Genomic DNA, 15,578 nt, shown 5'->3' on the forward strand with positions numbered 1-15,578 from the left:
GCCGCCGCCGCTGGTCGCTGCCGCTGCTCTCTGCTGCCGCTGCTCTCTTCTGTTGCCGCCGGCCGTTGCGCTGCTGCAACTACTCCCCACTGTTGCCGCCGCCGCTTGCTGCTGCAACCACACGCTACTATTGCCGCCGCCGCTTGCTGCTGCACACACGCCCGCGCTCTCCGCGTCGGTGCTGTGCCGCGTCGCTCGCTCCACAAACGTTTGGGAGAAGGGAGGATTGTTTGATTTGGTTGTTGTGTGTTTGCCTGAAGGTCAGTTGGAAGTGGAGGTAGTGGTTTGTTGGCGCTGGAACGTGGAAGAGACCCTTGTTTTGCCTGAGAGCGGTTGACCCGGGATCTTTTTCCTGGTGACGCGAGGCTGGCAACTCGAACCGTGAGGAGATCCTCTCCGGCAGGGAACCCCACCGGTCCTTCGGGGCAGATAACGGTGTCGGCTTTCGGGCCTGGTGTTTCCGGGCGTGGTGATCTTCCGGGGTGTTGTGCGGTGAGTAGACAAGGGTTTCAACTACTGGACTAGCGGTCGCGCAAGTGTCCCACAAGAGACTAGACACCCCTTAGGCCTGTATACTGGCTGGTGTGGACGTCTCGTAGGGACCATCGCGCCTACTCTCGTAACGCAAGAGTAGGTTGACAGCTGAAGACGTTACCTGACCCGGACAGGCTCCGGGCGTCAGAGGTCGGACCTCTTCTACCTGCAAGAGCTGCAGGCGCCGAGGGTCGGACCCTTACAAGGTCAACCGATCTACGATCGACGCAGTTGTCAAGTTTTTTTTGTTGCTATTGTTTTTCTTTGGCAGCACCACCCGTCACCACTTAACTAAGTGGTAAACAAAATGCCTCCCACTACCCCAGTTGGTGACGAGGCCAGTCTTCCACAAAGCCAACAAGTGGGAGACGATGCACCCGCGCCCCCCGCTTATACATTTATGCGGGGGTTAACAAGCGATGCCCTTACAGCTCTAACAAGTGCACAAAAGGGATTCATATCGTCTATTCGCTTCCTTGAGACTACGCCCGACCTCACCGGTATCCATTTGAAAAGGACTGTAGCTGATATGTTTCCACCAGCTTCGCTGTTCCGCCAGGAAATATGTGACCTTCCTGCGGTGCATATAGAGTTGCGAAACTTTTTTGACGCGAAAGGAGCAAACTTAGCGCAACACTCTTCCCATCGTGTGGTCATGACACTAGCCCACGGTTTGTATGAAGAGACAGAGGACACACAAGCCGCAATTGAAATGGCTCGTGAAATTATTGCTGCAGGACGCCGCCAACGCCCCCATGCTCCCAGCTCTTCCTCCCATGGTGTACAATCACCCGTGCCAAGGACAAGCGGATCCTTCAGTACCCCGACTGAGAAGGTAGCCCATAACGTCGCTATGCGAATGAAGGAGAAAGAGAAGAAATTCTCAGGGGACTTGGGCGAGTCCTGGATGGAGTATGTAGACGACTATCTTCAGATTTCCAGGGACTACAACCTCAGTCCTCCTCAGCGACTCCAGTTTCTTCACAATTTACTGCGAGGGGATGCTAAAAGGTGTTATCTTGACAAAATCGATGGATATGCGACCAGCTTTCAGCAAGCTATCCAAATGCTGGAGGAGGAGTACAACTCCCCTGTCCGCCAAACCCGGGTCAAGAACTATCTCAACTCCCTCCGCGTGACTGTTTTCTCTGCAGAAGGGAAGGAAATGTCCGCTGCTCTAGCTTTGACTTACAAGTCAATTATCAAATTCTCCCGTCAAGGTCCGCGCTCCCATCAAGGAGACGCTCACAAGGTTGAATTCCTCCGAAATGCTGTTGTAGGAATGCCATGGTCCAGCGAACCGCTCAGTAGAGTGGCAACGCACCAACTCACATTCCAACAACTCTACTCAGAGCTTGAAGCACCGCTACAACTGGATAAAGAGTCCAAGATAGCAATCATTCGCGATCGTGCACAACTGAATCAGCGTTCCGTTTCTCATGACAGCTCGGCCGGCATTCTGTACACAGGACAGGGCAGGTATTACAACAATTCCCCCTACCCGCGTGAACGAGACCAGACAAGTACCCGGCAGCCTCGCTTTGGCGGAAGGGCTTTCAGATCACCCTCTAAGACTAAGCAGAAGGTAAAGTTCAACCAGCTGACAGTATCGGGTTGCTTCAATTGTGGAGGTAACTACTTGCTCAGGGACTGCACCCTCCCGCTCAACACATCTAGAGCAGCAACCCGTAAGATGGAATACTACGCAAAGAAGGCAGACACAAAGCCAATTGCCGTCCATCATGTCCTCGCCGACTTATGCCAACAACTTGACATTGGCTCTGCGCCGGAAGATGACTCGGAAGAGGAGACAGAAACGACGGACATAACGATATTTGAAAGCATTCTAAGCGGAACTGACACAACGGATGATGTCGACTCCACAGAACATCCCACGGACTCAGGCAGTGATGCTATTAACCACGTCTACCTCACAAGCAAGTCATGTAACGTGACTGTAGGCGACCCCTTTCACGGGATATGCATAGATTCAGCCGCTCAAAAATCTGTCGTTGGTGTTGAGCAAGCCAAAGCATACTGTAGCTTGTTCAATATCCCCTACAGTCCTTCAACATCAAATGCCAAGAACGTTTTCAGCTTTGGGACGCACAAACATCTCGGGCTTGGTTTGTTGACAGTGCGGGTCCCAATAGCACCAACACACTTCATTTCTCTCTCGGTTGAAGTTGTAGATACCAATGTTCCCTTTCTCCTTGGACTGGACAACATGGAGAAATACAAGATGGTACTTGACACGGATAAGGGCATGCTATCTTCGAAGCTTGAAGGGTGGCAGATACGCCTTCGGAAGAAACTTGGCCACTTGTACTATGAATGGGGACCGAACATATTATTCACGGGGTCCGAACTTATGAAAGTACACAGACACTTTCATCATCCTGATTCTGAGCGCCTTTACTCCGTAATGAGCCGCGCTGAACCCGATAAGACATCACCGGAAGTACTCCGGACCTTGAAGCGAATCAGCTCTACGTGCGACCTTTGTCAACGTCGCAGTCGGGCCCCTCATCGTTTCAGAGTTGCATTACCTGATGCGGATGTAGTGTTCAATCGAACCTTATGTTTGGACCTTATGTATCTGGAGAACACACCAGTACTGCATGTTGTGGACAAAGACACCAAGTTCTCTGCAGCTGCATTCCTCGGAAAGGAGACTGCAGACGCAACTTGAAACACTTTCATGAACATTTGGGTCTGTGTGTACATCGGTTTTCCCGACGCGATGGCAACAGACCAAGGACCACAGTTCAAGTCACAACGATGGAAGACGCTCTTGTTGTTGGCGGGAATCAAGCACTTCCAGTCTGGGGTGCAGAGTCATAATGCTTTGGGCGTTGGAGAACGATATCATGCCTTTCTGAGGGATATATATCGCAAAGTCCGACTCCAACACCCAGGGATTGAAAGGAGTCACTGTCTTTCGTTGTCATTAAAAGCAATGAATGACACGGCAGGATATCATGGTTTGGTACCTACGCTCCTCGTGTTTGGTGCAATGCCAAGGATACCAATTGTTCCTATGGACTTACCCGCGCAGATGAACCGTATGAAAGCTATGGAATCTGCGCGAAAAGAGATGGCGTCTGTCATGGCCAAGGAACGAATTTCTAGGGCCGTGCGCATGAACGTCCCATCCGCAGCGGACAATGATATTGTAATAGGCTCTCGTGTACTTCTCTATCGAGAAAAGCCAGAGGAACAATGGACTGGACCATACCTTGTTCTTGATGTCAAAGACAAGAGTGTAACGATACAGCTCGAGGGAAAGATTATGAATGTATCCATCGACAAAGTTAAATCCTACAACAGCCCTCCTGTTATCCCAGACTGCACACCGCCTGCAGTGAATAACGATGATTCGTACAATTTCACTGCCGACAATGAAGATGTGTTAAGGGATATAGACACGATACTTGAAAGAATCAGGGGGACGCCTCCTCCAGCACCAAACGGGTTTAGCGATACTGCGCGACAGGATGTAAATCTGCCGTTAAGCACCCCCGACATGCTCACAAGAAATGAGATCACGTCTGTAACGCAAGCACTCATGACACATGTCATTGATCAAAGCGACATCGCTACAAAATCGTCTAAGTTCTGTAAGGCCATGGAGGAGGAGGTGAATGGACTGCAAAAAAGGGAAACATGGCAAGTAATTCCCAAAACGTCGTTGCCCCACAAGGCAAATGTCCTAAGTGGTCGTTTCGTCCTCACTTTGAAGAACTTCGGTTCTGCAGACGAACGCGCTAAGGCTCGCTACGTTGCCCAAGGCAACCGCGATCAAGATAAAGCACATATGGTCCACAACATTACGACTCTACGTCAAAGTTCGACTAGGATCATTGTGTCGGTATCTGCGATCAAAGGATTTCGCCTCTTTTCTCATGACGCGAGACAAGCCTACCTACAAAGCGAGGACAAACTGACACGCAAGGTGTTTCTCCTCCCAAAAAGGGCAGATCTCAAGTATTTTGGTCTTTGTGAGGAGGACATACTCGAACTTCTTAAGCCTATATATGGTATGACAGACGCTGGAGACTATTGGGGAGTTACAGTTGACCGTCACGTCAAGCGTGACTTAGGCCTAGTTCCTCTACTCGGGGACCCCTCGTTATATGTGAAACGAAACGAGGAAGACCTTGACGGCCTGCTTGGAATGTACGTCGATGACAGCTTCCTTGGTGGAAATGATGACATGCAAGAGCTTACCAAACTTTCTCTCAAGAAGTTTGACTCAAAGGAACGAGTTTGGGACAACTTTGAGTTCTTTGGAACCTCAATCCAAACTCATGCAGACGGCTCGTTCTCAGTTACACAGGAAGCTTATACAAAGAAGCTTAAGCCTATACCAATGGACGCATCATTTGAACGTTTTAGGTCTTATCGGTCTGTTCTGGCATGGATTGGCTACACACGACCTGACGCTCTATGTGCCATAAACAAAGCCGCGCAAGTAACGGAGAAGACTTTCGGGATTGAAAAACTGAAGTCTTTCAATTGCACAGTTAAACACCTCAAAGGGACACATAGCAGGTTTCTAAATTTCTACACCCATTGCAGAAGGACTCTCTTCACATGAGGGTCTACACTGATGCTTCTTTTGCCGGAAATGATGATCTTTCGTCGCAACTCGGGTTCATAATTCTGCTATGTGATACTTCAGATCGTGCTCACATACTGGAATATTCAAGCAGAAAGTCGAAGAGGGTAGTTCGGTCTATACTCGGAGGAGAAGTATACGCTTTTGCTTCCGGTTTTGATCGTGCTTTCATTCTGCGACACGACTTGGAAACGATCTTTAGAATGAAGATCCCGCTGCATATGCTGACGGACTCACTACAGATGTTTGATGTGATTACAAAAGGTTCGTCCACCACTGAGAAAAGACTCATGATAGACATAGCCTCAGCTAGGGAATGCTATAACCGACAAGAAATCTCGCATGTAGGCCTCGTCGCCTCAGAACACAACATAGCAGACGGTCTCACAAAGGAGACCCCTAACAACGCTCTTGAGAGGCTTATAAGTACTGGTTATGACCGCAATTCGGTCAAGAAGTGGATTTATCGTACACAGCCAAGTTCTGCCATCGGAAAAGTGGCAGTGTGAAACAATTATGATACTGAGGCACATCCATTTGTGTTGTTGCTGGATGCGTCAGAACTTGTCTTTCTTTATGGTACTGTAAGGGTTAAGTAGTATATAAGTAGGGCTCGCGCTTCGGACTGTAGGTTCGTTCCGGGCCAGAGGTTTGTGTCAAAACGCAGAGCCTACCTGCGAAAACTGTCCGACTGCACGGACTTCGCACGGGCTCAGACGGTCGGTCGTAGACCTGTCCATTGACACTTTAATAAAATCTCTTTTTCTAATTCTTTAAAGGAATTCCTCACGAAATCCCACACAAAGAGTCTCAAAAATAAAGAAAAATCTATCACATGAACAGTTACAAGTCCAATATATTTGTCACTATACAGAGTTTGTCACTGTAGGCGAGCGTGTCATTATTCTGGGGAGAAGCCGCCATTAGGGGGCCATATGAGGAGGGGGTTCGCCTTGAGACGGCATATCTGTCACAAGAACAGGGACTGTCATTACTTGAGGCCGTCAGTCGAGAGGGACTTTACTCTGTATGTACCGTAGTAGTGATATCGGGCAGAGCTGTAAGGATATGAACGTAGGAGAAGATCCTAGAAAGGATGAGCGATATCCAACAGTCAACACGTCTCCAAATGTCACGAATTTCAGAAAAATTATTTATTGCTGAGAGAAAGGCTGCGCCGTTCTTTATAGCATCAAGCAGCGCTGGCAGTCTCATATTTCCAACCCTTCCAGTCTTCTCTTCCTCACTTGCGACCCGCGACCTGAATTCGGAGCTCTTAGTGCGTTTATGTCGCACAGTAATAACGTATCACAACAACGACCCCGAATATTTGATCTCTGTCAGAACGATGTGCGCTCTTGGTTTTCGTTCCTTTCCAGTCCAATAAGGGGATGCTGTTCTTGAGATATGAGGACAAACGTAGAGTATGGCTCCGCAATACACAAATGGCTAAACACCACATCCAAAGAAGAAAAGCAGCCGAAGTCTAGTCTTGTCGTTATCGACGACCTGCGGAGGGATGTTTTCCACAGCGCCCACCTTCCCTTCTCTCCTCTTGACACCTGGTTGTGTTCTGGCAATGCGGACAGCTTCCCCTCCACTGGTCCTTGATCAGATGCATCTTCACGTGTAAAATCATGTCAGGCTTCCCCCCTTCGCCATCCCAGTTGTCTTGGGGCTGAAATGAGGCTGTTCCTCGCACAGTAGCAAAGCGGCGACGGGAGTGCTGGCCACTACCTCCCTCTCGCTCATGTTTCGTCTTATGCGCTCTCTCATAGCTCCCCTCCCGCTCGCGCCCCTTCGGTTCCCTGTGCTTTGGGCCTGGTGATGGCGACCGAGGCATTACTTTCGGAACGCTCGGCATCCTGCGGACAATATCTTCATCGGGCTGGGAGTGGTGGGAAAATTTCGCTTCTTGACGCGCCGTGTCTGGTAGGCTTGATGAATGCACGTTCCACAATGACCTCGTTGAAGTTGATGGCCCCTCAGGTGTTCCACAGACTGGAGCGAAGCCTTCATCTGCACCCCATCTCGTCTTCTCAAACGAGACATGGATTTTTGGGTCGAAAGAGTGAGAGTATGTTCTTAGAGACTCGTCTTTTGAGTCGAAGCTCGGTATAGTGGTATGATGCAGCAAGGGGGATTGATCCTTAGGCGACAGAGGTGGGGCCGATGCAGCCTCAGTGGCTGGCGCAAGTACGTCAAGCCCTTCGTTCTGTGACAGCTGACTCGGGAAGGCGCTTCCACGCCCCGGAGGAAGGCGAAACGAAGGCATGGGCCTCTGTGGCCACGACACAGGAAACTGCCGGTGCCAGTCGGTGTGCCTCATGTCATGGTCTGCGGCTCCTGATGGCGAAGCTGCTTCATGCATAGGTGTCCACGAGTTGCCACCGTAAGGACCTTGTGGTTGCTGTTCTTGTACAACTGTTGGAATGGGGATTGGCTGGCTTCTATGCGACTCACACGCCGAGCTTCCAGGGTATCCTGGCAGGGTGTACGGTTGCGGCATGGGATAGAAATTCGATGGGCCTGAATGGGGACGCGTTGGACTTTCACGTTGCAAAGGAGGACCGAGGACACGGTGCCAGTTCACGACGGGATCATAGCAACGGGGACATTTGAATTTTGAGATTGGTGGGCTTTTGATGTACTGATTTGATCGCCTGGCTTCATCTTTAACCTTGTCGATGCATTCCATGTGAAACGGGGTGCAGCCACAGGAAAGGACAATTTTGTCAAGCGGTGACACGATTTGGTGACATTTGTGGCAACGGTCCATGGGGCGATGTGCTAGGGGATGATGACCGGACATTGCGGAAGTTGCAGGCGGGACAGACATTGGCGTAGGGTAGAAACTCATGTGGCTGAATGGCTGTGGGGCGGGCATATGTATCGATTGATGGAAGTCCGGCACTCAAATGTCGGTACGCAAAAGCAGTGAACAAACGTCACGGTGTGGTCGAGGCTTGATACTTGCGCGTTTGGCCACTTAAAATGAGATTCAACATTCGTGAGAAGTGGAAGATTATGGCACAAGGAGTCTCGGTTTTGGGTGTGGAGACATAGTCATTATCATGTTGTGTCTTGAAAGTCTAGGTGCTGATGTGAACAGTGAGCTGTTCACGTGTATCTCAAGACAGTAGGGCGGTGACGAAACGTAATGGTGCGAGACTTAAACGGCATGCCCAAAGGAAAATATTGCACCCCTGATATCTCTTAAGCATTGCTTAAAGAGATATCTTATGCGGGGGTGCATGAGTCTATGATGTGATGTTCAATGCTGGAAAGAGAAGCTGCAAAGAGAAGCCGCAAAGAGAAGCCGCAAAGAAAAGCCGCAAAGAGAAGCAGCATAACTTGTGCTGTGACGGAGTGCGACGTCACACATGTTTGTCACTTGCTGACGGAGTGTGACATGGCGTACAGCACAGAGGTGTGTGTGTCTTCCACAAAACATGAAACATGCATACAACGGGCAAGTTTGGCGTTTACTTGTAGGTGTGCTCCAGTAATGGTAACATGCCCTAATCGTCCAAACAGAGCTTTTCTGGTTTCTCTTCTGTGTGCAACAACGAGCCTAGTTTTAGACAACGGTTTGCAAAGGTATGATACTACTGCCCGTACATAATTGTACAACTTGAGTCTGTCACATAATCATGACAACAGCTCGGGGAAAAATGGACAGTGTAGGGATTAAGTTACCCTCTAGCACTACGCTGCTGAACAACAGTACAATAGGGTGGCACGTCGCGCAGCTGAGGCGATGTGGTTGCACAAATATGTGCACGGCGGAGCAGATTCCACAGCACTTGAGATAGCAGGTCCGGCAATGCAGATACTTGTACTGTTGTAGTGCAGTAGAGAAACCAAAATTATGGGCATTACAAGAATATCTATACCGTACCCTTGGTACCCTTCGAAGGGTATTTCCCGCAGTTGCACTCGGGCCACATGCAAAAACTTATGCAAAACTGTACTTTGTGTATGGACTTTTACACGAGAACTCAACATTGAAAATCATTTTACTGCACCTGCTCTTCGTTCAGGGATACTGCTGCATGCTACGTACTACCAAGGTACCCTTCGAGGTATCTTAGTACAGCTGTATCATTGAAGCGTAGTCTTCTTTTGTACTCGTGGATTTATCTGAGGTTTTTACAATATTTTAAGATCTACGGTGCACAAGTTGGCCGGTTTTTGCCCCCTATTACTGCCTTTTAAATTTCTGTCTTTTACATGCTTACTTTTCCTCAAAATTTTCTTCGACCACAATCAGAAAAGCGGAAACTGCATCGCCGGCCAAGCCTCCTGCTTCCATTGTACTGTCGGTGGAGCCAAACTGAACCCTTATTTGCGGAGCCTCCACTGCTCATGTCACCAAAACATAAAAAGCCCAACTTTTTGAAATGCATGCCACTACGGAAGTATCTATCGTGTACAGTAACCGTACAGCACTCAAGTTTACGACTTACTTCTTGAGCGATGAGAAGGCAATGCATAGCTCTGCGATACCTCACCGATTTTCTATGACGCAATGACAATATGCTTTGCTACGGTATTGGCGGGCATGGGTCGTTTTCAATGAGATGCAAATGCATCCAAGTACGTGGGCCATTCGACCTCTTCATCGGCCTGTACGAATGATGTTGTGGACAGAGTTTGCGCATCCTTGTTGAGGAAATTCGTATATATAAGAATGTTTCCTCCACACAATGGAAATGGCAGCAGGTGAGATCTCTCCGTGGCTGTTTCACGGTCTAAACATTTGCTTTTATGCTCGCATTGTTTTGCGAAAGGGAATGTACACCGAGATTTACTACAAACTTCCGTCCTCAGCTTGTAAAACGTGGGACAGTCACAAATTTTCTCTCGTACTCGAGAATACTGTACAACTACACGAGCATGTGCGATATTCAAGCTCCAATAAGATGCTCGTTTTGTTGCAATGCTCATGAAAAGATGGATGGTGTGAATTTCCAAGCAAGGAATCTTGAAGATTCTTCAACGTACATGCCCTCGCCAATAAAATCTTGCAAAACATTGAGATATCAGTTGTCAATACATAGAAAGTCTAAGAATCCAATAAAGTTTCAATTTCAGTATGGCGTTTTGGTTTCGAAAATATCAACACATAACGTTTTGAGGTTGGCCAAAAAGGCTTCTTTTTTAGGCCTCCTAAAAATGGCTGGAAAAGACGTGCACATCTCACCAACTCCATCCTTCCACAACGCACAAGTCAACTGCAGTGGCAAGAGTATCTTTTCCCTCTTGTTGAGAGGGCACCAGTCGAGAAAAAATAACTTGAAAAGTAGCCTCATATGAGGTCACTTGTCGTCTAGCTAGGCCTCTAGTTACAGTACAAAAATACATGCGATCTGCCGCATTATGCGTCAGGCTTGGCCTCATGTGAGGCCACGCGTTTTTGTAAAGAGGCTAAGGATCAGATGGGGTTTAAGTAACAGTTTCCTTTCGACACGGGCGTTATAGTTTCCAAGATATCAATACAACACGTTTCAAAATTGCTCAAAAAAGGTCCTTTGACAGGCATTTCATAAAAACGGCTGCAGAGGATAGGCCGTTCTCATTAACATTTATCCTTCCGCAACGCAGAACACAAAAGTAAAGTACGGTGGCGCGGGTGTTTTTCGCCTTCATATAGAGTAGGCACAGGTCCAGGAATTTTGGCTGCAAAGTAGCCTCATAGGCGCCATTTCACCTCATCTGAGGTTACTTGTCATCTAGACACTACTGACAACAGAAATTTCTTTCAACTTTGCGAATCATGAAGATAGAAGGGGTGTCATTCCATTTTAGTCGGCGAAACCGAAAAGCTCGAAAAATGGCCTCTGGTTCGGCTCTGGTCTAGACAATATGATTTCCGTGTGGACAACGTGTGAAAGCCTTGTTCACTATGTTTCATAGGTCGGAGCTTCCTCGACGAATACTCGACAACTACATGTTTTCTTTTGCACGGCTTGCTCGCTGTCACTGAAAAACTGCCTCGAGCGCATACAGGCGTGCACCATTCGAAATTCGTCACAACTTGGAAAACTTTGGCGCATCCTGCCCTGTGTTGTACAAGCAAGCGTCGCAATTGTGTAGTTCTCGGAGAGTTACGCTATAATTTATTGAAATGTTCTGGAGGAATTCGAATTGGTGTCAATGCATGTCCCAAGAGCTCATACAGCACGGTGTTTGTCAGACATGTTTTGGATTCTACTGTTGTCCAGCACCATTCGAATATGTAAGGAGAGGCAAAATGTTTTGTTCTTGGTAAGGGACATCTGGAGATGATGTTGGTTTCAGTACTTCTCGGGGAAGAAACACCGAAGTGCTGTGCAGTATGATTTGAGTTGAGAAGAGTTGGATGGAACTCAAAAACCAATGCGCAGTGCGCCTATCACCTGTATCGATCAGAAGGACAGCAATTGTTGGCACCAATTTATCAGCCGAGGGTATGTCAATGTGTAGGAAGCGTTTGACCGCTTGACTAGAGTCGATTCTCCAAGTTTATTTGTCTCAAAAGCTGCAAGGCGAAGACTATAAACTAAGAATCAATGCGACATTGTTCTCTATGTGGGCTGTTGCTGCATTTCGTGGCGGCAACAGCAGGTGGCGAAACAAATTCAGGCCACAGACAAAGGCCAAACGAATCCCTACTCGCGGCCTACTGTATCGCACTAAAGACAACTCAAAAACTGTAGATTGTATGCTTTGCCATTGAACTGGAAAGGGGGAATGAAGCCACACGTAAATTTAGGCGATCTACAGCATCAACACACCGTGCGTTTTTATTCGTTGTCGCGGATGAGCGCGGTTCACAAGGTGAACAGTTCACCACACTGTCCACTTCACTGTGTGTTCACAGTGTGAACTTCACACACGGTGAAACTCACATGAGCTTCATATCTATGGAAGACGAGATCCGCCAATGACTTACCGGGAGTGACGTCAGGACCCGCCATCAGACCAATAAAAACTAACCCTATCATCCTGTCATTGGTCGAAACTGAGAAAAGCGGATCAATCTCATCGGTGTGCCTGCAAGGACCCTCATGAAAGTTACACCACCTACCTCGTCTTCTCTCTCTATATAAATGCAACCCTCTTCCCTTTCCCGGACCATCAGCACCCCCCCCCCCCCCCCCCTGCGCTCGCTAGTCCAGCTTACGGAGCTCTAATTTTGGTAATGTATACCAACACTTTGACCCAAACCCCCCCCCATCCCCACCCCCCGTTCGAAGTCATTTCCCACCAACTCAACACTAGCAATGGCGTCCGACTCCCACACTGTCCCGACTCTCTATCATGTCAAATGGTACTCCTCCTCTATGCCCTACCTTGTTCTCCAGGAGCTCGAAATTCCCACCTCTGAAGTCGCAGTCAAAGAAATCTCTGATGTCGATCTTAAGAAGCATCCTTCCATTCCTGCCTACTCTCCTCGTCGTGTGGTCCCCTTTCTCGTTTTCCCTGATGGTTCTGTCTTGCTTGAGTCTGTGGCGATCGCACTCTACGTTTGCGAAACTTTTGACAAAGACAACAAGATTCACCCTCCTGTAGGACATCCCAATCGCCCGCTCTTTCTCCAGGGTGTCGTATTTACCGTTGTTGAAGGCTACAAGGCAGTGATGGAATGTTTCGTGCTATGCTATGGTATTGACGAGAATAAGAGGGATATGGAGAAGCTCGGCCCTGCACGCGACAAGTTTAAGAAGATTTTTAATGCCCATTTGATCAAGGCCCTCGATGGCGGGAAGAAAAAGTACTATCTCGGGGATAAGTATTCGGCAGCTGATGCAATGATGACCTATATCTTGATGACGGCTGAGTATTGCGGTTGTGGAATGATTGAAGATGAGGTCGTTGAAAAGTATCATTCCTGTATGAAAGAGAGGCCGAGTTATTCCAAGGCCTTTTGCCCGTGAGTGGTTCCCTTCAGGTGTCGTTTTCTTAGCTTTTCGATAGTCTGGAGTTCTATTGCAAGGGCTTAATTCTGCATCTGCTCTCAAACGCAACAGTACGTTGTAACGTTAGCATGTTTTTATCTTCCCTAGTGTTCTGAAATTCTCCCACTGGAATGAGATAGTTCATGAATGGTAAAATTCCTTTCTTCGTAAAGAAGTTTATTCTCCTTGTTCTTCGTAGCGAGAAAGCAGTCGTTTGATGCCCCCCGCGCTAGTTTGAACTGCAAAGCGAGAACGCTTCAACGCTACTGTTTCGATAGGTACCTCTAATTCCTTTACAGTGCATTCAATTTGCATTTTCAAGGCGTTGCATAGAGCTGCAAGGGGCCCTGAAGCAGTACTTGTTACTGAAAATTGGTTTCATACGCAAACCTTAATTAGGAACGCAGAGAACCCCTTCAGTCAAATATAGCATCATTGTCCAGTCGCAACAAGCAAACCATGAAAATCAAGAATGTTCTGAATTTTGCACTCAGAGAACAACCTGTTCTTACGCTCGTTGTGATTACGAAACCAAACAAATAGCAGCGTTCAGGCCATTAGTGGTATGGGGCAAGATGTAGTAGTGGGTTCCGCCATCTCGATTCCAGCAATGGCAGCCACGAACACGGGGACTTTCTCTTCAATTGTTCCCCTATCATACCTCTCTCCCCCCCACAATTGATGGTCTCGAATTTCCCATATTGACGGGAGTCCCTCTATTCTCGAGTCTTGGTTAGGTAATTGCACCGATAACGCATATGACAAGGAGATCCGTATCGGAAATATTACCCAACGATATCCAGAAATTGCCCTCTCGCATTTTTTTATTCAACCGTAATTCAATAGGTAAACCTTTTACCTGCTGATCAAAAGAACAGCTCCATGTTAAGACTACTGGAGCACAGTCTGACGCACACTTCTTGCGTCGCACTATCTTTCAGCGTCATGTTTGTAAAGAGATCACGGCGGGATCGAGAATTCACATATTGTACATTGCCTTAGCATGGCATTCTCACAAGAAAACGACCCCATGTGCGGCATCAACGACAAATGCCCAAGGATCACACCATGCTGCAGGCTACGACTTGAGCTTTTCGGAGAGGCTCAACAACAAATCGGCTTTCAAGTCAGACAAATAGCCCCGCAGCGAATCTGGATTAATGCTTCCTCCATTGCTCTCAATAGTTTCTTTGAGAAAGTAGCTGATGCGACTCCGGATATCTGAAATCTCCTCCGTAGAAAGCAGATTTCCGACAGGGGAAGCAGATGACGAGGCAGCAGCCGGCTTCCTCGGGATAGGTTCACTTTCCATCACATCATCGCGGTTCCTCTTCCTCGAGAGACGCCAGTCACCGTCGATAACATCTTGCAGGATCTCTTCGTCATTTGTGGCGTTTAGAATGGAAGTATCTTCCTGTGCGGGAGCGCCGATAAAGTCGCCCCTGTCAATGATATAACTTGCGCCGGCGGTGTCATACAGTTTGCAACAATCGGTGCAGCGGCAAAGCGTGAGACGGAAGCCTTGCCGCCAGACAAAATCTATAGCGCCAGGTTTGAGGGCGATATCGGCATTGCAAGGACGGGTGCATCGACTTGATCTGCGGTCGGGTGACTTGATGCGGGATTTGTCGCGACCCCAGATGTTGTACAGCTCATAATACTCTGTGAGAACCGGTAGAGTGGCAACGCAGTCACGACAAGTGAATTCATACACAAGGTCGAGATTATTATGACTTGATTTGGAGCCGCGTCTCACGGAATCTGTCTTGAAGCAGTTTTCGTGGAACCAGTCCTCGCACATGGCGCATTGGACCATGGCGAGACTTGCATCATAGGTGTTATCGCATCGGCAATAACGGCCGACAAAGTTGTGGCCGTAGCAAGATTCGTTCTCGAGGTTGATATCGTCCTTGTTCGGCTGCAAGGAGCAAGCGTTTCGAGCGCGGGTGTTCCCGCAGTCGCAACGAAAATGACGCTTGGTGTAGAGCTCGATGACAGAATCTGGGTGGTCGCTGTGACACGATTCACGACATCCGCGGCAAAAACCGGAGAGCTGCCCGTTGGCGGCTTTTGTGCATTTGATGCACGCGTACATATCCTGGCGTACATAGCCTAGATCGTATGTGCACGGACGTATAGGCTTTGCATACTTGCCGGCGGAGGAACGTCGACGCGACTTCGGCATGATGAGCAAAAAGGAGAGTCGGGAGAGACGGGAATGTGCACAGCGACGCAAGGTGAAAGGGAATGGGGGAGATTCGGAGGGAAGAGTGTGAGGCGGCGGGGGGAACCAGGCCGTTCAGATGGTTGTTGGCGCGAAGACTAAAAAAGAAAACGAGGAGCGATAAAATTGCAGGTCATCAGTCTCGAGAAGAGAGTCCCCAAACACGGTCCAAATTCGCGGGCATTGGAGGACACGTGGACACTGCTGCACAAGGCTGGAATGAATCGGGATCCTATTCCCAATTATATCCGGATTA

The 15,578-nt window shown here is 48.4% G+C and overlaps 4 protein-coding genes; 1 reads left to right on the top strand and 3 right to left on the bottom strand.

The window, feature by feature from the left end:
* Window positions 1-6,294: 6,294 nt before the first annotated feature.
* Window positions 6,295-8,042, bottom strand: CHC_T00006753001 (hypothetical protein). XM_005709944.1 is given in 2 exon segments: window positions 6,295-6,653; window positions 6,654-8,042. 1 exon segment carries the CDS (start codon window positions 8,040-8,042, stop codon window positions 6,654-6,656), a length of 1,389 nt encoding a protein of 462 aa, XP_005710001.1. The 3' UTR covers window positions 6,295-6,653.
* Window positions 8,043-12,417: 4,375 nt separating this feature from the next.
* On the bottom strand, window positions 12,418-12,717 carry CHC_T00006754001 (hypothetical protein). The gene has a single exon (XM_005709945.1). It carries the CDS (start codon window positions 12,715-12,717, stop codon window positions 12,418-12,420), a length of 300 nt encoding a protein of 99 aa, XP_005710002.1.
* Window positions 12,718-12,828: 111 nt separating this feature from the next.
* Window positions 12,829-13,286, top strand: CHC_T00006755001 (hypothetical protein). XM_005709946.1 is given in 2 exon segments: window positions 12,829-13,077; window positions 13,078-13,286. 1 exon segment carries the CDS (start codon window positions 12,829-12,831, stop codon window positions 13,075-13,077), a length of 249 nt encoding a protein of 82 aa, XP_005710003.1. The 3' UTR covers window positions 13,078-13,286.
* Window positions 13,287-13,896: 610 nt separating this feature from the next.
* On the bottom strand, window positions 13,897-15,283 carry CHC_T00006756001 (hypothetical protein). XM_005709947.1 is given in 2 exon segments: window positions 13,897-14,176; window positions 14,177-15,283. 1 exon segment carries the CDS (start codon window positions 15,281-15,283, stop codon window positions 14,177-14,179), a length of 1,107 nt encoding a protein of 368 aa, XP_005710004.1. The 3' UTR covers window positions 13,897-14,176.
* Between the last annotated feature and the right edge of the window lie 295 nt (window positions 15,284-15,578).

The sequence above is a fragment of the Chondrus crispus genome, genomic scaffold (genome assembly GCF_000350225.1).
Source record: "Chondrus crispus Stackhouse genomic scaffold, scaffold_50, whole genome shotgun sequence".
NCBI classification, from domain to species: domain Eukaryota; phylum Rhodophyta; class Florideophyceae; order Gigartinales; family Gigartinaceae; genus Chondrus; species Chondrus crispus.